A 22,714-nucleotide genomic window follows, 5' to 3' on the forward strand; every position below is an offset into this window, starting at 1 on the left:
TTCATTTTTTCCCCATAATTACCAAGTATCTCTGCCCTTGAACAGTCATGACACCTGCATTTGCGTAAAGTTTAATTGCTTCTATAATAATTTTGTACTGGAAGAAATTTAAATGTTGAATTTAACCTAGTTAAAGTGGCAGAAGGGAGTGAGAAGTGTCCTAGAAGGAAATCTGAAAAATCACACACTTGTACGGACATAGTATCAATACAGGCATAAACCTCTGGCAAACTCCTCATTAAAATAAACACTTCCAAGTGTGTAAGCTAACAATTTGATGCTGTCTTCTAAAAGGGTGACTTTATACTTTTTCATCTCTTGATACATTATAAAGATAACGCTGACAATTTTAGTCTCAAATTGATTATGTTTCACAATTTCCTTACTGCATACAGAGATTTAGTACCTGAAAAATAGTGGAAAAGTATTGTAAAGATCTCTAATTGCCTGAATGTCAGCAATTTATAAAATGAGAACACTTGTCCTGTAATGGAAACCTTAACAAAAAACTTTTGGAAAAATCAAGAAATCAAAAATCATTGCAGGGAACCTAGTTGCACATCCCTAAACCCCTTAATCTGTATAGTGATGTGATATCAACAGAACAGTTTTCTGTTCTACCATAAGTTAAATAGTCTTTTTGAGGATGGGAGTTTGTTTTCCTTCTCTCATGAAGTCACTGTAGGGTGGAGGGTAAAATCCACTGTTTTGAATTGAATGACATATTTTGCTGCAGACTATTTTTTTCCCCCTATCCACTGGCAATCCTAAAGCTTCAGTCATCTCCAGAAGGATGGGTGACAGCCTGAAACTATTCTTCCAGGAATTCTCTGAACTAGAAGATCAATATATTCTGTGGAAGAAACCTAGAGTCATAAAGAATGAAGAAAAATTGTCATTGATTTAGAAATCTTTTTTTAATACAACAGGGACTATAGATAGGGATGCTGTTCCTAGTTTAAACACATTACAGTTTCAGTGGTTTACAGATGAAGTGAACTGCACAAGGTAGTTCTGGACTGCTGTCAAGGCAGTTGCTAAATTAAACTAAGGCTATAGTGCTGAAAATATGGTGATTTAACTTTATTATGGCAGGTAGTTTCAGTGAAAAGCTGTCAACAGGAGTGCTCTGCTATTGAATTTCAGCATAATAATATGTCTTCTCAAGGGCAGAGCCAAAGGCTGCAGAGATTTTTTTTTTTTTTTTTTTGCAAGCTCTTTGATTCTGCAGCTGGTTTTAAAAAGGATGTTACATCACCTGTTATGTTAAATCCTAAATGACCATGGTGTCTGGAAAGTACAGAAATTCAAAGCTGATACAGTGTGGTTTTTTGCAAATAAGTCTGAGGTTTTTCCTGACTTTTACCCACAGATCTGGGAAGTTAGCCTTTACTAGAGACAAACTTTATATAGATTTAAGGTGTGTGTACACTCTGTGGAGGAGCTCTGTGCCTCCTCTGCTGCTTCAGTTTCAGGTGTTTGTGTGGTTCTCTGATGCAGCAGAGTGAAATCAGGGTAAAGTCTTGCAAAACCAGGAAGTAGCTGTTTACAATTTGCTTTGGTTTTGTATTTATGTGAACCACTGTGCCACTGAGTGGGGTGTGGAAATCAAAGACCAGTACTTGTGCAAGTACTGTGAATGTATTTCTAAGCTCTCTATCCAAAACAGTGAGCCCTCCACCATGGCTCATTTCTACTTCTACACCAGAATATTTATACAGGTAGCACAAACTTTGGTGAAATTTTCTGTAGTTTAGTGGTATTCAAACTTTTCCATTTCTGGAAGCAGTCCACAGAGCAGAAGTCCTCTTTTCCTTGGTTATACTGGCACTGGGCACTTGCAAGCTATGGTTTCTTAGGCTGAACATCACTGCTTTAGATTATAGGAAGAAGTGTGTGTTGCAATTCTTTGTCTATTGTCAAAATGCAAACTGGGTACAGAAAAGAGGGGAAATGTGTTCATTTAAGTATAGAGTGTTGATTACAAGGCTTGTTTTCTATGCTAGGAGCCAAGTAGTGGTTGAAAGGGATGAATTCTTCGTAGTAGTTATGTCTGTAGTGACTGCTGTAAGTTTCTATGTAAATATGAGTCATCTATGGCAGAAACCACATAAAGATAATGGCCAAGCTTCTGAGAATTCACTTAGGGACTTCCCTTTTATTTTCCTGACTGCCTGCAGCTGCATGGAGCTGGCCAGTAGAAACTTGGTGGTTTCATTAATCCATTATTCTTTGATTGTGAATTAATATATTAACATATGCACATCCAAGTATGCAAACATAATCTTTCACTAGGAGCAGATTGTTCTCAATCTAATGTAGAAAAGCAGAGAACTGATCTTTCCAAAATGCTAATTTTCTGTTTGTTTGTTGTGTTTTCAACCAGAAATGTATCTTACTAGAAAACTGGTAAATACACTGCTTAATGTTTTAAATATTTGGATTCTCTTAACTGTAACTCTGACAACAGACTTCTTCCCAACTCTGTACTGCTTGGCCTATATGGTGTTTCTGACTTTCATAATGCCTGTATAGCTTGGATTGAATGTGAACAGGAAGATTTTAGTGGTGAAAGATACTGAAAATGCAACAAACTACTTTAAATGTGTCTGCAGGTGACTGAAAACACAGTTTGGAGGTAATTGTCTAAACTAATATAACACCAAACATTGGACTTATTTCTAGGTAAGATGCTTATGGTAATGTATGTATGTGAGTTTTCTGTTTGATTATAGTTTTTCCCAGTTTCTGGGGAAAGTTCACACCTCTTCCTTCAAATGCTAAATGACACAAATAAAGTCATCCCATGACACCAATCCTATGTTTCTTAAAGTACTTAGAAATATACTTGAGATTACATTTTTATAGCAGTACCTACAGCAGGCGACTATTTCCAGAATGAGGCTGAAAAACCACAAGGGAGAAACAGAATCCATAACCCAGTCTCAGACTCTTTTTTTTTTTAAACCAAGAATTTTTACTTCGTTTTTATCTTGAAGTTGCAGGTATTACTGTGTCTGTCCTTAGTGTTGGACTTGGAATTATGGTACCTTTCTCTATCCTCTTAGTCCAGTCACTGACCTTGCTGGGGTCCACATGCTTGAGAGTTGTGCTGATTCTTGCTGAAGTCTGGGAGTTCAGCCCTAAGGAGAGGTTGAATGAAGGAAACTGCATATGTTTGGCCAGTTCCTGTTAGCTGGTAAATCGAAATTGCAGGAAGTCACACTTGGTTAAGCCATATGGTATTATGTAGTTTTATGTCTTTTCGTGGTGTGGGTTTTTTTTAAATTGATTTTATTGCAGCTTGATTTCATTTAATTATTGCATGTCTCTTGTTTTAGAAGGGTTAAAGTGTTTCATAGAAATATTTTCCTTTTAATGCTCTTCATCCAACAAAATAGCACATAAGTTTTTTTCTATGTGTAGCCACACTTTCTGGTTCTGACTCGTGTCTGAGCAGTCCTTGAGTGCTCTAGGAGATGTTTTAGGTTTTGATGACAGTTATTTGAGATTTATAAATACGTCTTTTTAATAACAGGATATGAACCTAGCTCAAGCCCTCTACAATAATGTCATTTGTGCAACACCAAGGAGTTTAACAGGACAGGAGGCTTCAAATTCCATTGGCGTCTTTAAAAAAGGGAATTTACTCACACTACCACGCCTAAATGTGGTCCATTGGCACTAAGACATTCTGGCCTCTCTGTTTGCATGACCCACAGACATAGCTGTGTCTGTTGGGCATTTCCTTTCCTGCTCCTTCCTTCCAGGCAGCTCTGCTGGTGCTGCTGTCCTGGCTGATGCTGCTGTGCAGGCACAGGCTCTGACAAGTGGCCTGCCCAGAACGGCGGCGTTTCTGTGCCAGGCCTGCCAAAACACAGATGTTTGGCTGCGTGTTTGGAGAAATCCTGTGCCAGGAGCTGACGGGTGTGTGACACCACTGGCTTGACCTGGGAAACTCCAGTGGGTTCCATACATGCCAGTGGCAGGTACTTCTTGCCAGTAGTGGAATGAACAATGTGTTGCCTAATTCTAGGCTGAAATAAATTCCATTCTTTTGCATTGTGCTCTTACCAGACACTTTTAACAGCCAACTTTCCAACTTGTAATTCTATTTTGAAGAGCATTGCCATGCTTTTGAAGTGACTTCTGAAATGCTTTCAGGTTGTGCCTGGCCTGCAGCTTTCTGAGCTCCTGTGTCTGTCTCGGATCTGAATTTCTTGGTGTTTCCTTATTTTAAATTTTTTCCTAAAACTGGAATTTGGAGCAAGAATTTTTGTTTTGGTTTTTCCCTTTTTATTTTAAAGTAGCCCAATTATTTTAATGTAGACAGCTTTTAAAAGAGGAAACAGATTTAAGAAAAAAATGTCACTATATTGTTGCTGCTCTTTTCTGCCTAGTAAAGATGACATGGAAAGTGAAACATCACCTTTTTAAACCTGCCTTTTTTAAATACATAAGGAAGCCTTGTCAGGGAGTTTTTTTTTCAAAGACTGAAATATGTTTTAGTCTATCTAAAACTGGTTTTGTGAAATAGGTTTAAGTGCCTGAGAACTGAGCTTGCAGAGTCTTAGCCCTTAAAATGTGCCATTACTGAGTATTTAAATTGTTATTGTCCAGAGATTTATGTTACCCAATAAAAATCAGTTTATCATCTCTCTGCTGCTTATGCTTTACTTCACTGGTGTGAGTGGTATCAACATTTTGCTAGTTTCTCCTGATTTACTCAGTGTTCTAAGAAAGTAGAGTAAGTAACTTGTGAAACTATGGTAGTAAAAACAAAATTAAGAAGGAATTAAACAAGTCTTTGTTATTTGTCACAAGTGCAGAAATTGAGATAAACATGTTTTAATTGCTCTTGGGGGTTGCCTCTGTTAAGGAATTTTGCAAGAGGAATTGTCCTTCATTTCACTTCAAAGTATCAACAGTATATGGGATATTTATTTGTTTTGTCGATGTTTCTCACTGATCTCCATGCCTCTTGAGATTTATAAAGAGAAGTTTCTTTCTTTGCTCTTCTGTCATCCATTGCAAGCAGTTCAGTTTGTCCTTTTTATGCCCAGAGGTTTCAGGTTTTAAGTGCTGAAGTTAATTAGGAGCATAAGATTTCATATTATTAGCAAATCTCTGAAAGTACTATGCTGCTGTTTATCTGTAGTTCACGAAGTAAAAGGACATTTGAGGGTTGCAGACTATTTTCCTCATTTGAGAGATTAACCTTGCTCTTCATTGGGAAATATATACAAAATGCAGACTTATTCAGGAAGTATGCTGGTTTTATGTTAAAGTAGCCAGTGACAAGTTTGATCTGTGATCTGGCTTAAAATCTAAATGTTCAGTATGTGCCCATTGAATTTACTTGTTGCAGAAATGCACAAATATAATACGAGCATCTGACCATTTATTTATTTAATTAATTATTACTTCACTAAAATATGTGTAATTCCTCTTGAAATCAACATCTGGTGTTGTGTCTACATCTCAAATCATGTTATCTTGCATTAAAAAATTCCAGTTCTGTCTGAAATTAGACTGAGAGTCTGGAAGTATAAACTCTCTCTTTTTGTACATCAAGACATAGCAATATATTATCATCAAAATATTATATTTTAGCTTATGGCAAGACTGATTTATTCTTGTCCATATTTTAGAACAGTGTAAATTTTTCATGTGCTCATGTAGTTCTTTATTTACTCTGACACTAGTGTGGCATCTGTACCATAGAATAAAATTGTTGCTAATGATCCTGTTGACTGGAAAATAAAGCGAGTGCTCCATTTTCTTCTAGGGTAGTGTGTGGTGATGTGCATTTCCTGTCCCATCATGTTTTAATCTCTATGGTTTTACAGGATTTTAACCCTACCTTTGCACTGTAGTCTTGTTGACAAAGAAAAAGCAACCTAGGTAGCATTGGTTACTATGCAATAGGAATAATACCAGTCTGAAAATTTTATGAAGCCTGGATAATGAAGTTTCCTGCCTTTCTCTTTCTTTCTTAGCTCCAGAAGAAAAGGATGCAATTAAAGGACAATATGAAAAACTCATGGATGCTTATGGCTGCTTAGGAGAGCTTCAGCTTAAAAGTGGTAAGACACCATCTGTATGACTGAGATTATAAAATGCCCAGACAATGCTAAATGGGAATAAGTGGCTAATGTTGTCTAATTCCTTAAACTGTGAAAGCTAGTTGTACTTTGTCATGTACAGTCTGGAAAAGATCTGTTTATTTTTCTGTTTTGGGCCAAAACCATATTACTGAATGAATGATGGATGGATTTTTCTTAATTTGTTTGTCTGACATTCTTAGCTGCCTGAAGATAATTGCCATTCTTTTTTCCCTACGACATTTGTCCAAGGCAAGCTATGATTTCTTAATTCTTCTCTTCTTTAAGGATCATGTTTAGACACTGATTATCCTGGTCATCTGAGAGTACAGTACTGCAGATTGCCAGTTCTTGCTATAATGCCTAATTGCCTTTAATCATTCATATGGACAAGGATTTGCAGAAGAAGGCCTCTGGCTTCAATTAGTATAATAAGGAATGTTTATTGTCATTGCTGCAAATTTTGGTACGATTTGGGAATCTTGATTTAGCAAAGGACTTGTTATTACACTGCCTGCAGGAATGTTAATGGAAATAACATGTTTTAAGAAGAGAACTGTGGTGATTGATTTGAAGATAATAGGACCTTACACAATGCTTAAAAATCACAGATGATTTAGATGCATAAATAAAAAAGCACTGTGCACATTGTTCCGAGGTTGTTACAGTGAGCCCTAATTTTCACTTAGAAATGACAAGACTTTTCCATTAAACTTGATGCTTGGTCAAGGAGTCTACCAAAGGCAGTGGTGGTGTGAGCACTGGTGTATTTAGGCCAGTAGATATACTTGTAACTTTTTATACCCTGCTTACCATTTTGCAGCCTGAGAAATATGACTTGAAATTGACCTGAAGAGGCAACTGCCATCTGAAGCATTTTTGTGTTATAATTTAAAACTGTAGGTCCATCTAGTCTTTTTTAATGAATGTGGACTTTTTATTTGTTTTGTTTCTTGTGGAGTTAATTAGACATTTCTCTGGAGATTTATATCAATTTGCTAATGTAATTTAAAGTGGAGGATTCATGATTAGTTTTTCTTGGCACTTGGGTCTGTTTTTCTTCATAGAAGTTTAATGAATCCTGTTGTAGTAATAAAGAATTGTAGCTATTTAATTCAATCTCTTCAAGCTACATATAAGGTTAGTTTTTGTATGTGGTGGGAACCAAATGTATCCAATTTTCATCTTCATGCTAAAAGGTGAATGATTTCAAACGTAATGTGAAATATTCTCAGCCTTACTCTTTCTCATGTCCTTATTTTTTCTCAAACAACATATGCTTAACTTCAGTGCTCTGAAAGTGTGAGGGTTTTTCCTTTCTGAGCTTTGTCACTGTACCTCTGCCTTGTTCTAGCATTAGATTACAAGTTCTGGTACAGGACTTGCTTTGGAAGGGATTGTTAAAATTCAGTGAAAAGTCAGAGGGTCATGCTGTGATGGTAAGTGAAGGTAAGCAAACATTTTCTGCTTCTGAACATGTTTAAAAAAGCAAAGATGCATGTCTGCTACCTCACTATTCAAGACGTAGCCCAGGTTTTTGTCACAGTCTGGTTTAGACTTTCCAACATACATTGAGTTCCATCCCTTTAGGTGTTGCTTATGTAAAAGATTAACACTACAAAGGAATTTTACTGGGTTTGTGTAGCAAGGTTTTGGTAGCAGGAGGTGCTACAGGTGCTGTATAAGTGCTTCTCTGAAAAGCTGCTGGAAGCTTCTCCTGTGTCCAATGGAGCCAATGCCAGTGGGCTCCAAGACAGATTTCCTGCTGGTCAAGGCTGAACCCATCAGCAACAGTGATAGTGCCTCTGGGATAATAGATTTAAGAGGGAAAAAACCTGCCCAGCTGAAGCTGGGGAAGGGCAGAGTTAGAATATGTGAGAGAAACAGCTCTGCAGACATCAAGGCGAGTGAGGAAGGAGTGGCAGGAGGTGCTCCAGGTGCCTGAGCTCAGATTCCCCTGCAGCCTGTGGTGCAGATCATGGAGCAGCAGCTCTTCCACCTGCAGCCCATGGAGGTCCATGGTGGAGCAGAGATCCACCTGCAGCCCAGGAAGGACCCCGTGCTGGAGCAGAGGGATGCCTGAAGGTGGCTGTGACCCTTTGGGAGGCACACTGTGGAGCAGGCTCCTGTCAGGACCTGTGGTCCCATGGAGAGAGGAGCCCATGCTGGAGCAGGTTTGCTGGCCAGATTTGTGACCCTGTGGGAGATCCACCCTGGAGCAGTTTGTTCCAGAAGGCCTGCACCCTGTGTGAGGGATCCACTCTGGAGCAGTTTGTGAAGAACTGCAGTCCATGAGATGGAGTCATGCTGGAGAAGTTCAAGGAGGACTGTCTTCCATGGGAGGGTCTCCATGTTGGAGCAGAGGAAGAGTGTGAGTAGTATTCCCCATGAGGAGAAAGGGGTGGCACAATGTGTGATGAACTGATCACAGCCCCTATTTCCCATGCCCCTGTACTACTGGGGAAGAGAAAATTGGGAATAAAGTTAAGCCTGGGGAAAAGGGAGGTGTGGAGGATGGTGTTTTGCTCATTGTCGTACTCTGTTTTGATTAGTGATAAATAAAACTAATTTCCCCAAGTTAAGTCTGTTTTGCCCATAACTGCTAAATGATCTCTCCCTGCCCTTGTCTTGACCCATAAGCCTTTCACTTTATTTTTCTCTCCTGCTCAGCTGAGGAGGGGAGTAACAGAACAGCTTTGGTGGGCACCTGGCATCCAGCCATGGGGAGTCAAATGACCACGGGAATGCAATGTAACTGTTTCCCTTTTTGTATAATGTATTTTAGCAGCTACAAACAAAGGCATAATTGGCTAGCTCTTCACTGGGCTTCAGTGGTCGCATAGACTGTATTCAGAAGTATCAGCATTTTTTCTTACTACTGGAAACATGCAGACCATAAGTATTAAATCAACTGAAAGTATTTGTGAAAATACATTCCACTGGGATATTAAGAGTATATTTGTAGAGCAGAAGGGGAAACTTTTTGCCAAGACATGAAAGATGTCTCTGAACATTTTAATTAATCTGTAAATATCGCTACTTAGAAATCCAAATAAATCACATTGTATGCCTGCCAAAGTAGATCATGCTTTTCACAAGAAAGTAGATGAAATATGTGAAACTGACTCACAGAGTTAATGTTTCCCACCAGTAATAACATTCACTGCTATGTACTTATGTCTGTTAACATGACTCACTAAGTTCTTCTGCTTTCTTTTGTGAGATGGATGGCAGCAGAATGAATTGTACAGTGTCTCTGAGCTGTACCTCAGCCAAGATTTTGCTGCCAAAGAAGATCTAGCACTGACAAATACATCTTAAGCAGAGTGTTAAAAGTGCTGGCTTTACAGTGTTTTTTTCAGATACTATGATGTCAGGAAGAGATGCATACTTAAGGGGATATTTTAACACCATCCCCACATAGGTTGTTTGGTTTAATACAGCTGCTGTATTTGGGGAGGCATTCTGAATTCATGTGATTGTGAATATACTCTCACTCTTGTGCATATACAGTCTATAGTTGAAGGGAAGACATTTCAAAGGCAAAAAGGACAACTAAGTACCTATTTTCTGTTCTTTTGGTACATATCCTAAAAATATGGTTGTGTTTAGAAGAAAGAGAAAGAGGAGTATCTTTGAGACTAAAATAGTAGTTTGGAAAATCTTGACTCTTTTCATATTCTGCTGTAGATATCCTCAGGAATTTTCAGCTAGGTGGTTAGAATGTACTGCTCTGCTGTGTTCTGTTGCTATTTTTGAAGACAGATGAGAGGCAAAATTGGATTTTAGTGGACTATAAAATGGAGTGGGCATGGAATAGTCTGAGGGAACATAAGGCAATGGAATGGCTGTGATAGAATGGAGAAAGAGCAAAAATTGGAGAAAAATCAATTTTGGAAAGAAAAGGCAGTCTTGAGCTAAATAGTTACAGTTAGGAAGGACAAAATAAGAATTGAATATTGATTCCTTTTTGCTCTAGCTCAGAATAGGCAACATTGAAATCATCTCCTAAGCTGCAGGGGCAACAATTGCCTTGAGTCATGTAGACCGGTTAAATACAGAAACTGCAGCTCATTATTGTACAGTGTGACGTACCAGAACTGCATTTCCTGTTCAACTTGGATAAAGGCAGTTGGTTTCACAAGAGCATTTGAAAAAATGGATGGAAATTATTATTGTCTCGTTTCTGTGCTAAATATTCTTCATCCTGTGCCTCTCTTTTGCAACCTAATAAAAGGGCATTCAGCACACATTTCTATGAGCAAAATATTTCTTACACTTCTTCGAAAGTGTTCTTTGCAGATTGTTTTAGTGGATAATAGCTGTAATGGGGCAAAATAATGACCTTGGTCACAATGCATGAACATTTGTACCCGTTTATCTGAGATCAAAGTTTGGCCCATAAGCTTTGAAATATCTTTTGAAAAATCTTTTTCTTTAGTACTGTATGTGGGTCTTGCTTTTTCATATATGTGTTGCTGTAGAAAGCATGACCAGTAAGGAACATTTCACTTCTTACTCTGAAATGATTTCTGAGATTTCATTAAAATATTCCAGATTGTATCCCAAGGACAGGAAGGACATTTCTACAGTTGTGACTTTCAACTGCAGTTCTTACGTTCCTAAGTCACTTTCCTCTATGTGTACAGTTTAGAAAGGAATGAATGTATGAATCAGGAGTGGTCTCTCCTGATACTCCTGAGAAGTATTTTTCCTTTAACTTACAGGAGTAGTCACATTAAACTACTTGTGTAAGTTAAAGGAGAAATAAAAATATTTTTATTTTCCAAGGTAGGGTATGGTAAATACTCTACAGCTGATGTGGTTGGTGATTGGTACCAAGTGAAATTGACCTAACGAGGCAACTGCATTCTGAAGGATTTTCATGCCATAATTTGAAAGTGTAGACCCATCTAGATGTTGCTGGTAAAAAAAAGGGAAGACAGGGAAAGCCTTCTCAGTGTGTAGCTGTAGAGCTTAGTGGTGAGTAATTTCTTACACCTTAATGGAGACATGACTAAAAGATGAATAGTGGAGCAGTGTTTTGGTAGCATTAGTTCTGCTGTGTGAGGTTCTAAAAGTGTGAAAGGTTGACAGGAGCACTACCTCTGTTCAGAACCCCATGGCTACATCTGTGCTGCGAATGAAATTGACAGGCACAGAGCACTGTCAATAGGATATTGTGATTAGCTTGTTCCCTGTGCCAGGAGGGCACACGCATCAAGCACGGATCTTCCTCCTGCAAACAGTGCAGTGACAGCCCAGAGCTGGTTCCCAGAAACACTGTCCAAATACCACCTGGAATGAAAGTACTATCAGAGGATGGGCTTTGGAACTTTTTTCCAAGGTACAGAGTCAGAGGGATTTGTGTTAATCTGGGCCTGTGACATTATAGGTTTCTGCATTGCCTGTTTTGCAGCAAATCCTGAGTGATTTAAGCAAATAAGAAGTTAGAGCTGGTCTGAAGACTGCCTCAGCTCACAGAGCAGCCTGGGAGGACCAAGTGGCAAAGCAGGCTAGCTTTAACATACCTTAAACATACCTCTTTCCATTCTTTTTCTCCAGTTTCTGGGCTGTAAGTGTGAGCCCCCTTTGCCAACCTGTCTCTGTTCAAAGGTATCATGAAAAGTGCATGGTGGCTGCTCTGTAATTTGGAGTGCTGTAGAGAGATTATTCTGTGTGTATAGAACTCTAGAATGGCTCAAGTCAGAGGACACCTTTGTAGACCATCTACTTCCACTGCCCCTGTCATGGGCAGGGGCGCCTACCTCTAGACCAGGTTGCTTGAAACCCCTTGCAACCTGGCCTGGAACACTTCCCAGGGGTGAGGCACCCACAACTTCCCTGGAAAACCTGTTCCACTGTTTCATTACTCTCATTATAAAAGATATCTTCCTTATATTCAGTCTAAATTTGCACTCTTGCAGTGGAAAACTGTTGCCCCTTGTCCTATCACTATAAGCCCTTGTGAAACGCCTCTTTCCATCTTTTGTTATAGGCCCCCCTTCAAATATTGAAAGGGTGTAATAAACTTTTTCCTGAGCCTTCTTTTGTCCAGGCTGAACAACCCTGACTCTTTCCTGTGGAATTACTGCCCAGTGGCAGAAGAGTATCACAGCTTTAGAAAACCAATCTCCATATACTTCAGGGACAGTGCAGTACCTTCCCAGAGGTGATTACTTTTTTGGAGCTTTTTAGCTAGTGATTTAAGGGAGTAGAGATGCTGAACCTTGGAATGTGTAGATGAGTATCCCATTTGGGGGTGAGTGGTTGAGTGGAAGAGGTAGTAAAAAGACTTTTATAGTCTCTGGTAAGCAAGAGCAAGTTTCTAGGTAAGGCAAATATTCCTACTCAATGCTTCTTGAACTAAAGGATCATTCTCTTTAGATCCAGTGATTTTCCACTGGTTATAAGCTACTCAAAGGACAGAACTACAGGTAACAAGCACTGTATTATTAAGTTTTTGTTCTCTTTGGCTATTTTAATGTTGACTTTCTAATTTGGTCTCTTCTGAACCATCTAGGAAAGGTCACTCACTGAAGGCAAGGAATGTACTTGTACTCTTTGTCTCCGCATCACTCCCAGGCAGCTCTCCAAGTCCTCACTACTGGTTTTTTTGGTGACTAACAAAGCTGACTGATATTGAGGCATGCTAATTGTGTTTCTATATATTGCTTCCAAAGTCTTGTGAGTGAAATTTACTTTGAGCTGATCAGTTTTGCATGGTTTCAGCTAAGTCACAGAAGCCCTTAGCTATCCTGAGAGACAGCTAACTTCTCCTACCCTTTCTGGAGGCTGCAAGGCAGTATTTGGTCAGTTATGAACTCTCGTGATAACTGTTGTGTCTCCTACTCTTTATTCTTTATAATTACACAAAGTCATGTGCACAGGAGGAATAAACTATCAGTATTTCTAGCCCTCTGCTGTGATATCACAAGCACAGAGAACATACTTCTTGAAAGCACTCAAGGAGGAGAACACGGCACAGCGTTGTTACAGAAAGAAATGTGATGAACAGAGCTTTTTAGTAAATACCACCTACACTGGCCTTTATACAAAACCGGAGTCAGCAGAACAGAATGAATAAGATCTAATCTCCCACCTTGTTCTGCCATTCCAGTCCCACGTGCCTACACAAATATTCTGGCCCTGCTGAAAACCACCCCTAACTCTAGCTCGGTAGCCAGTCTGTTACCTGAAAGCAAGGGCTTCCCTACTGGTGTTTCAGAAAAAGAATAGTTGTTGTGTGAGAGCTGGTGTGCATTTTCGGACAGTGGGTCACCCTCGAGGGTTGAAAAGTGACCCTAAGAAATGTTCCCTTTTGCTGTCTGAAGCCATACTGTCCCAGATTGTCACTATGCCCTTAGCTAATTAACTTGCTCTTGGCAGGTCAGCTGTTGGTTCTGCTGTGCTAAATTAAATAATCTTGGCTCGTTTCCACTTTTTCTTACTAACTGGAATGACTAGGATGACATTGTTTCCATTACAGGCCAATTTAAGTGAATTAAGCAGTTTCTTTGTAGCAAAACTAGTATTTCCAGAAAAATTGTTTTACGGTTTATTAATTATCATTTCAGAGGGAATGAGCAGAGGCTGAGATGGTTCTGTGTATGAGAGATCTGATTACAGTGATGTTCTCAAGCTCCAAACTTATCTTTTAGTTTTGGGGCCCTGAAGTTCAGCTTCTTTGTGATTTCACAGTTATGGCAGCTGTAATTGTTTAAGTGATAACTGGTGGTTGTTGAATCATATACATGCTGTAGTGATATAAAAAGCAAAATCTCAAGAATTGGTAATCCTGAAATTTTACAAATGTCTGAACATGCCCAGCTTCACCTGAAGCCAGTAAAGAATCTGAATGCTGTATGTTCTGTATAGTGGTGAAATTGATTTTTTAAAATAGTGTTCCAACGGTAAGCACATTGCTCTTCATTAAGTCAGCGGGGAAAACAAACTCTAGTGCAACAAAGGATGTAGATGGATAAGTGTTATGGAATATTGTGCAATTGCAGCCTCTTATCTGCAGTTAATAGGAATTCAGAAATGTGAAGAACGTGGCCTGCATGCCTGTCTTTCGTATTTGTTCCCTCGTGAAGCAAAGACGCTGGCCTCTGCTGGAGCCCTGTCAGCATTGCATGTGACAGGACTGATGAGGAGCCGTGTCCACCTGGAAATAACCCTTTTGTAACTGTCTGTCACTTTCTAGGTAACGCTCGGCTGCACTTTCTGGTCCTGGTGACAGGCTGTACGTCGGTGGGAAAAATCCTGGACGCTGAAGTTTACAAAATTACTGCAACAGATTTCTGTCCTCTCCAGGAAGAAACCAAGGAAGATGAGCGTGTTACTGCCTTGAAGAAAATACTGAACTCTGGGATGTTCTATTTCTCCTGGCCTAATGCAGGCTCAAACTTTGACCTGACTGTGCGGGCTCAGAAGCAGGGTGATAACAACTATGAATCTGGTAACTCGTTCTTCTGGTTAGTACTGCATGATGTACCCAAGTCTGCTGTTGTCCCCGCCTGTATCTCATTGGTCAGACATTCTCAGAGGGAAATGAACATGTGCATTTCACGTCCACCTCCTTTCATTTCATTGACATGTCCTTTTATGGGGCAAGTGCCTTTAATGAATTCATGGTAATTTGTCTTTAATTAAAATTATTCTGATAGTGAAGTCCAATTATTAAATGTCATTTTATGCTTCAAAGGGGGAAATGCAAGATATATAGATTGCTCATACTACAGAAACATCTCTCTATATGTCATGAATAGTTTCCTCTGCAGTCCTTTTCAATAATTTTCTTTAAAGTTATCTAATAGAAACCTGCGCTTGATCTGTTCATAAATCCGATCGTTTGCACTGAAGTATCTGTTATTTTTTAAAAGCATGTGTTTAAATTCTGTAGTTTATTGTTTCAGTAATGTGCACTAGTTTTATATTGAAAACAACAATAATATGTTTACAGCTCAGTGCATACATAAGTTGCAAAAAAGAAAACTCCTGCTCCTGCTCTGTGCTTTTTACTTTCTTGTGCTTATAAAGCAAAGAAAATTATCTTGTATTGTGGTAAGTACTGGTTGAGGGGAAAGGAGAAAACACAATGCTGGGTTGATGTAATTCAGTTTGTTTGCTTTGCAAGTTTTGGCATAATGCTTGCATTTCTATACCCTTCCCACCCACGCCCCCTTCTTTTAAAACAAAAAGTCACACAGCAGGCATAGCTGTTCTGGAAATAAATGAGGATTTGATGTAGGTGGAAAATAACTGGCAGGGTTAAATGTGGATGTGCTGCTAGAATGTGCAGTGAGGCTTGTGGCCCAAAGTAGGTGAATATCAAATAAGCAAAAAAGTTCATAATGGGTGATAAATTAACATGAGAGAGCAGTTCAGTTAGGCTAAATAATTGTTCCAGCTATGATGTGATTTTGACTGGTAAGATCTAGTGGTTTAAAGTTGAAGAAAGATACATAATAAATACTTGCTTTCAGCTGTGCTAATGATGCATCTCTCTCCAAATGCTCACCAAGCATTGTCAAGTCAGACACATGACTTAGAAATGAGGTGTACTCATTGTACATTGTACGTTGGAGTTGTACTCCAATGATGAGACTGCTAAGATGGCAATATCCCATAATAAAGAAACAACATTTAAAGCAACTCTTCTTCCCTCTACTGTCTTTTTAAACTTTCCCTCTTGGAAGATAAGTATATTTGAACCTTCTTTCTTTGCTGCTTCTGGCTAATCTAGAAGTAAATTATGAAGAGTTTCCATTCTCCAATATGTTGTAGAACAGGGAAAAGTGGTGACAGTATCACATTAACGGCAAAAAGGCATTCCAAAGAAAATTTATCCTGAGGTATTTAGGTGACATGGGAAATTTCAGACCAACAATAGATGCTTGAGGAAAGTAAACAATGAGATAAATAGTTATACAATGAAAAATGTAAGATCACCTTAGTTATAGGCAAGACAAACTGCCTGTTTAATGAACTGCAACAACAACAAAAAATTCTACTGGAATTTGCCTGAGTGAGGACTTCCTTTGCAAGTAGAACTGGGAGAAAGAAGTGGAACAGGCAGCATTTAGAGCTGCTTTTTCTGTTACATATTTAGATTAAAAGTGTAACAATGCCTTGCACCTTTTCCAGTAAATGTTGTACTCTAAAAGAACAACTCTTAAGGGGTTTCACTCTCTTTTACAGATCCTCTATTGAGCAATGCATGACCATAAAAGATATTTTTCTGGTCCTCCTATGTGACTAAACACACATTTTAAAACATGAAATAAAGAAAAACATCATAATAGAAGAGACTAGCATCATTGTTAACTAGACAAGTCTCTTGAGTTGTTGATCTTGAAGGTTAGAACAGATGTTCCTCTTCATTTTAGTAGTACTTTTTGCAATACCTCCAGTGACTTACAGATCCAGTTGCTGATTGGAATTTTTTTTTTTTCTAAAAATCCTGGTGGATTTTGAACCAGTTCTTCATCCTGTAAGGTCCAGGCAGTATCCTTCCAAAAAAAGTAATTAGCTTGACAACACTGTACTTTATGAAAAGATTATTAAATATTAAATTTCTGGAGCTGAAAGAGGTGACATTTGCATCTGAATTTATAAGATAGGTACAAGATATCAAGACAGCAGCCTGATGTGTGGTTAAAATTTGCCATGCTTAGTTCACCGTAGTAGTTCACAAACGTTTCTTCACGGTATTTCCTAGGTTTGGGTGGAGATAAGGTACAGCAGAAAAGGGGTCATAAAACATTAATTGATTAAATTAGAGACTGTTGTCAGGTGGCACCCATGCCTGTCTGTTTGTTTTGTTCAGTAATGTGTCTGTATGTTGTTGAACCTTTCAGGAACCAGCTATTGCATGTGCCCTTCAAACACTACCAGGTGAACTGCTCTGACTGGCTGCTGAAAGTGGTCTGTGGAGTTGTGGACATTCGCACTGTTTATGCTTCCCACAAGAAGGCGAAAGCCTGCCTCATCTCTCGCATCAGCTGCGAGCGAGCTGGTGTCCGCTTCCACGTCCGGGGGGTCAATGATGATGGACACGTGTCTAACTTTGTTGAGACAGAGCAGGTAGGTGGATGTATCCAATGGCTTTGCATAATTTAGTCCACTCATGTTTAATTGGGGCAGAATTTTCAATGAGAATTAAAGAAACTCAGCAAGTTCTTTTTCAAGAATATTTAAAATATTATTGCATGGCAGATCTGTTTGTTCTTGTCCATTAAGCATTTCTTTGCAATCTTCTTCTCTGTTTCTGACTTTTTATTCACACTGTTTTCATTAACACTTTTCATTTTTTTCCTGAGTGTGAAAGTCTAGCCATTTGATACTGTAGTGAAGTGTAGACAAGGATTTTTAAACCATTCAGGAAGGTGTCTAGCTAAGGTCCTGGGACCTCATCTTTGACTAGTAAAGCTCACTATCAAATCATCTTTTTCTAGTAGAGAAAATTTTGAAAAAATAACATATTCTCAGAGTCAGCCAAATTCCAGTTCAACTAATTTTGGATAAAACTGCTTTTATATGCCCCATTGGTTCGTGGGGGATTCTCTCCAATGTGAGGTGGTATGACAGTTTTTATACATACATGGTAAAAGCCTCATTTCCAGCTGATGCTGAGACAAGTTATGTGTGTGAAATGCATTCAGCAGGCTCCCTTGATTGGCACAGCCAAACAAAACAAATGAATCACTTGGTTTTATTGCACACAGTTTAGCTTGCTCCCTTGAAAGTTAGTAAAAAGCACTGGACCATGGAGAATCTGAGGTTTTCTGTGTCAGCTGAAGTGAGTGCTTTCTTACTCAAGTACAATCACCTTTTCCTTTTTGAGCTGAAGTAGTAATTGCTAGCAGTCAGAACATAAATCATACAGAAATGGATCACTATATAAACAGAATAGACAAATGGCTGGTAGTTTTCAACAAAGAACAGGGATTTGCTCATAGAATTTGGTTGTTTTCAGCATCTTCTGGGCATATTTACAGAGCTGCATGTGCGGTATAGATTGTGAATGTATGTGTCTATAGATGTAGGTGCATGTACAATGAAAGTAGATTGCTTATGTGATGCTCATAAGGGGAGCATGAAACAGTGAGGGCATCATGGAGATACTTGAGCCGTGTCATTGAAAGCCCGTGCCTGATGGCTGAGGAAGAAACCCTCTCTCAAAGGTGCCCACACTTTTGTGGGCTGACAGCACCTGTATTTCTTCATGGCAATGTGTGAATGTAGCAGCTCTCACCCAGTCAGCTCCTTCCTGTTATCCCACTGCATGAGCCAGGCATACCTTCAGGCACCTGTTTATCCAAAATCCAGCCATGTTGGGGTACTTTCCACATTTCCTCTAAGATGTTGTCTTCGTAATACAGCTTTAACCTTTTAATCTGGATCTGCCTAAAGACACATGTAGAGCTACCTTAGATTTGACAGTGCTTTGATCCTCAGGATGCCTGGAGGAGTTGCAGACTGGTATTCCCCAGCCTGCTGGTGAGGTTTGATTCCCAAGAGGTGCTCAAAGCATGCCCAATGTTACATGTGTGACTTTCTGCCCAATGGTCAGAGTTCTCATTGGGGATGTGGGTGACTTTTTGCTCGTGTCCCTTCTTATCCTGCATTTTCAGTTAGGCTGACAGTTTTCCACTTAGTGTTCAGGCTTCCACAAATTCTGCTTGTTGTATGTGAAGCTCTTCCCATGCAGTGCTTGGGTCTCTAATGTCAGCCTCCAAATTCTCTGCTGATAATTCTCTTGTGTGCTTCTGCTCCAAAGCAATTGTAAGTCAAGTCTTGCAATGTACACCTTTCTAGAAAGTCTCTCAGTGCATTGGGAGATACAGCTATATCTGCTTACTGGAAAGTGGAATTTTCCTCTAGAACCTGGGGACAGAAGAAGGGAGATCTGCCATTTTAAGTGATACCTGGTATATTCTGCTGTTTTAGTTGAGTATCTTCTTATGAATATTAGTGCAAGGCACTAATCCTGTTACTCAGGATTTGAAGAATATTCTCTTGCTGAAATGCAGGAGAAATAAAGTGTTAGAAAGGGTTGTCAGCTTTTTTTTAAGCGAGTCTCATATTTGTGGCACTGCACTTAGCAGCTGACTTATTAAGGGAAATACTTCTATCCTGCTCACTGGGTGGATCAGAAGTAACTAATTTTATTTTGTTAGTTTCCTGGACTACATTATGTTGCAAATTATTAGCATGAAAAATAAGGTGGCCTTTGCATTCCAGCAGAAAACCTGAGGATTGACTCCTGGTGAATGTCAAAACGGTACTTGATTACCGATGCTTCCCTTCCCTGGGTCTGAGTCAGGCTCTTCGTGGGAATTGCTGTGCTTTGTTCCAGTTCAGCCAGATGCTGAAGTGGGAAAACTGAAGGCTTTTGAGTGTGGGTTTTTTTGTTGGGTTTTTTTTGTTGTTGTTTTTGGGGTTTTTTTTTTGTTTGTTTTTGTTTTTGTTTTTTTTAACTGGGTAAGCAAAAGTGCAAGAGCGAAATGGCTTTAGGGTGAAAGGCTTGAGCAGGTTCAAAATTGTAACAAGAGTTGTAAAGGGTTGTGTGTTTTTGTTTGGTTTCAAAAACCAAAGAAAAGAAGGAAAAGAAGGTTTCTGTTACTAATGGTGCTAAACATCAGTTTTACCAAGCTGCATGTCCTAAGAAAACAAATTTGGGCTAACCACTAGGATGCCTGAGATCCAGTTCAAGCTGGCATCCCCTTGCCATTAGGAAGGAAGAGTCCAAGAATAAACTATCTACTACTTCCATAGTAAATGACTGACTAATCTCCTGTGAGGTAATATCTTGGCTGAATAACATTTTGTTTCCATTTGCTGGAGCCTGTACAGTATAATGGCATGTTGGCTATGTGCTTTTATGGATAAATAGCACCCTAGGATTCTGAAAACCCAGGACTTTTCCCCTCTTTGCAGGAATTGCTTCTGACATTTTTCTGTTTCTAGAAGAGGAAGAAACAATTAATCTTATCTCCAGGCAGCTCTTTTATGCATAGATGGTACGCTTTTGTCTCCCACTGAGTTAGCCTGTGGCATTTAAGCTCTGCAATGAGTCATTTTTTGTGGGCTCATTTAACTTCTGTGACTCAGTGTTTGAGAAGAAGGGGGGGAAAGTAAAATACCTCCACTTTTCCTTTAAAAAAAAAAACAACAACACAACTTCTAGTATGTCTTTAAGCTTTTTGGTCATTTGGCTTGTGTCTTTATGAAGAAAGAAGAAAATATTTTAGGAAACTCTTAAGGAAAAACAAAATGAAGGGAAAAGAAGGCAATCCCTTCAATGTGTACTTTCAGATTTGCTGACAAATATAAAATATTTTGTGATGGGATGGTTGCCCTTTCTACCTGCAGTGCTTGCAGTATTGCAGTTAATTCTCGAGCAGCTTTTAAATCAATCTCTGTTTCTCAGTTGTAGCTTAAATGTTTCCCTTCATCTTTTCTTCCTCCCCTAGTAATCTTTTGAAGTTGAGACTGTGTTGCATTATTGTAATTCTTTTCTTCTGATAGTTTTGAGGAGCTAGAAATGCTTTCGTCATTTTGTTTGTGTGCTTGGTACTGTTTAAATTTTAGCTCTTCTCCCAGTTATCCTCCAGAGTTATGCTAAAATCTTACTATATGGATTACAAGGAACAATTCTTATTAACCAAATACAAATAAATGGTTTCAGTTTTTTCCCCTTCATGGAATTGTTCAGTAAAGAAAATTGAAACCTTGAGAAAGCATTAAAAGGAAATACCATGAATTTGAATTAACCTTCTCTTTCTTCCAATTTCAGAAAAAATTGTCAGACGTGGATTAAGGAAAATGATCCCTATTTCACAATACCTCCTAGACTGTGTTGGCTAGCTCTCCAGGAGAGGAATGGATGCAATCATGTGGTTGATTTATTTTCTGGATCAAGTTTTAGTATGACACCAGGCAAGGCAAAAATGATTATTTTGGCAAATATATCCTTGGGTCCCATGGTCTGAGCTAAAGGCACTCACAGAGAGGTATATTTAGACCATCTGCTGTCTGTGCTCTTTGTGTTGCAGAGCTGGGGATCCCCCAATAAGCCATCTGAGTATCCATTTCATCAGGGACTGTGTCTCTGTGTACCCCTTGAGTCTGTAGTGAATTTTGTTGGAAGTTGTGACCGGATGATTATTATTTCTAATGAAGCTGAGTGATGGAAATTAGTGAATAAATTATTCCAAGCAATAAATGGGCACAGCATGCTGGGATTAGAACACCAGTTCTGATGTTTCAATTCTTGCCCAGAAGTTTTCTAGCAGTACCTGTGCATGAAGCTTGTTGTCCAGGAAAGATCCTTGGATCACAGAGGCAAGGTCTGGCCCTATGCAGCAGAGGAGAAAGATTGAAAAATGTCCCATTAAACTGTCAGTACTATCACCCGATCCTAAGTTGGAGAAAGAGACCACACAGAGAGTCTAAGACCACAGAAGCTGAAAGACAAACATGGCAAATTCTAACACCAGAGGTCAGCCAATCTACTGTTAAGGCAAATAGGCCTTCCACATGGGTTAACTATCCATTTGCTACAATGCTGTCTGATGGGAACCTGGTCTGAAAGTTCATGCAGCTCACTGAGTTGGACTGTAGTATGGGCCAGAACCCTTGAGATTAATGAAGTAGTCCTCAAGTGTTTTGAGGATTTATAGGAATTAAGATTCTCCCTGGGGTACATAGGCACCAACTTGGTGTCATTTTGGATCTAAGACAAGAGATAAGACTCCACAAAGATAGAGATTTAGCAGTATATATGAATCCTAATGACCAAGTGTTCCAAAAAGTAACTGATTGTTGTTAAACTCCTTGAGAAAAACCAGTATGATCTTCTTGTCCATGAGAAAAGGAAAACAGAGGACAAGAAAATTCTGGACATAAGGCATTTCACTTTTATTTAAGTTTCTTTTCTTAAACAACTGTTAATCTTTTGTCTAGTACCTTAGAATAAGGGAAATGGCTCTGCTAGAGGACAGGGTAATAAAGTCAAAACTTGAACAAAAAAATGGGACAGTGCTTGTAGAAAACATAACATTGTGCACAAAAACTGATCAAGGCTGTGAAGAATATGAGAAAAGAAACTGTACTTGTCCATGCATAAGCAACGATGTTGTAACGTTTTCTTTATGAGTGTAATTTCAATCTAAATATATTATCAGTGCTTACTTAATATTTTAGCAATTAGCGTTTCTTACAGTGCATGTGGCTGCTAAGATTATGTCCATTCCTGATCTGGAAAGTTGTTTTAGTCTTTAAACCAGCTTTCTTAACAAGTCTGCTGGTAGGAAGTCTGTTGCCACTAATATTGTAAGATCAAGAGACGTGTACACTAAAAGGCAATGTCAGGATCAAGGGTCATGCTCCTTGGAGTGGTGAATGAAGGATAGTGGGTATTACTGAAACTGAGGGAATATTTGCACAGTTATAATGCTTAATGAAATGGTTGGAGTCTGTTTAGGAAGGAATGACTGGCAGAAAAGTAATTGTAATGAGTCTCCCACTCATTAAAAAAAATATTAGGTCTTTTTCCAACTCATTGGCAGCTTGGAAGAAAATAATTTTGGTTTCATCTGGGT

At 39.0% G+C, this 22,714-nt stretch overlaps 1 protein-coding gene across 3 annotated transcripts in view; it reads left to right on the plus strand.

Moving 5' to 3' along the window:
- SYNJ2 (synaptojanin 2) overlaps positions 1–22,714 on the plus strand; it is a 65,428-nt gene that overhangs the window by 3,643 nt on the left and 39,071 nt on the right. For 2 of the 3 annotated variants that reach the window (XM_030269541.4, XM_030269540.4), the window contains exons 2-4: positions 6,000–6,086; positions 14,311–14,581; positions 16,967–17,192. In XM_030269541.4, the coding sequence (XP_030125401.4) occupies positions 6,000–6,086; positions 14,311–14,581; positions 16,967–17,192 (584 nt within the window). Of the gene's footprint in view, positions 1–5,999; positions 6,087–14,310; positions 14,582–16,966; positions 17,193–22,714 lie in introns of those variants that run through there. The other variant, XM_030269542.4, reaches the window with a different exon arrangement.

This window comes from Taeniopygia guttata, chromosome 3, assembly GCF_048771995.1.
Source record: "Taeniopygia guttata chromosome 3, bTaeGut7.mat, whole genome shotgun sequence".
In the NCBI taxonomy this organism is placed as follows: Eukaryota; Metazoa; Chordata; class Aves; order Passeriformes; family Estrildidae; genus Taeniopygia; species Taeniopygia guttata.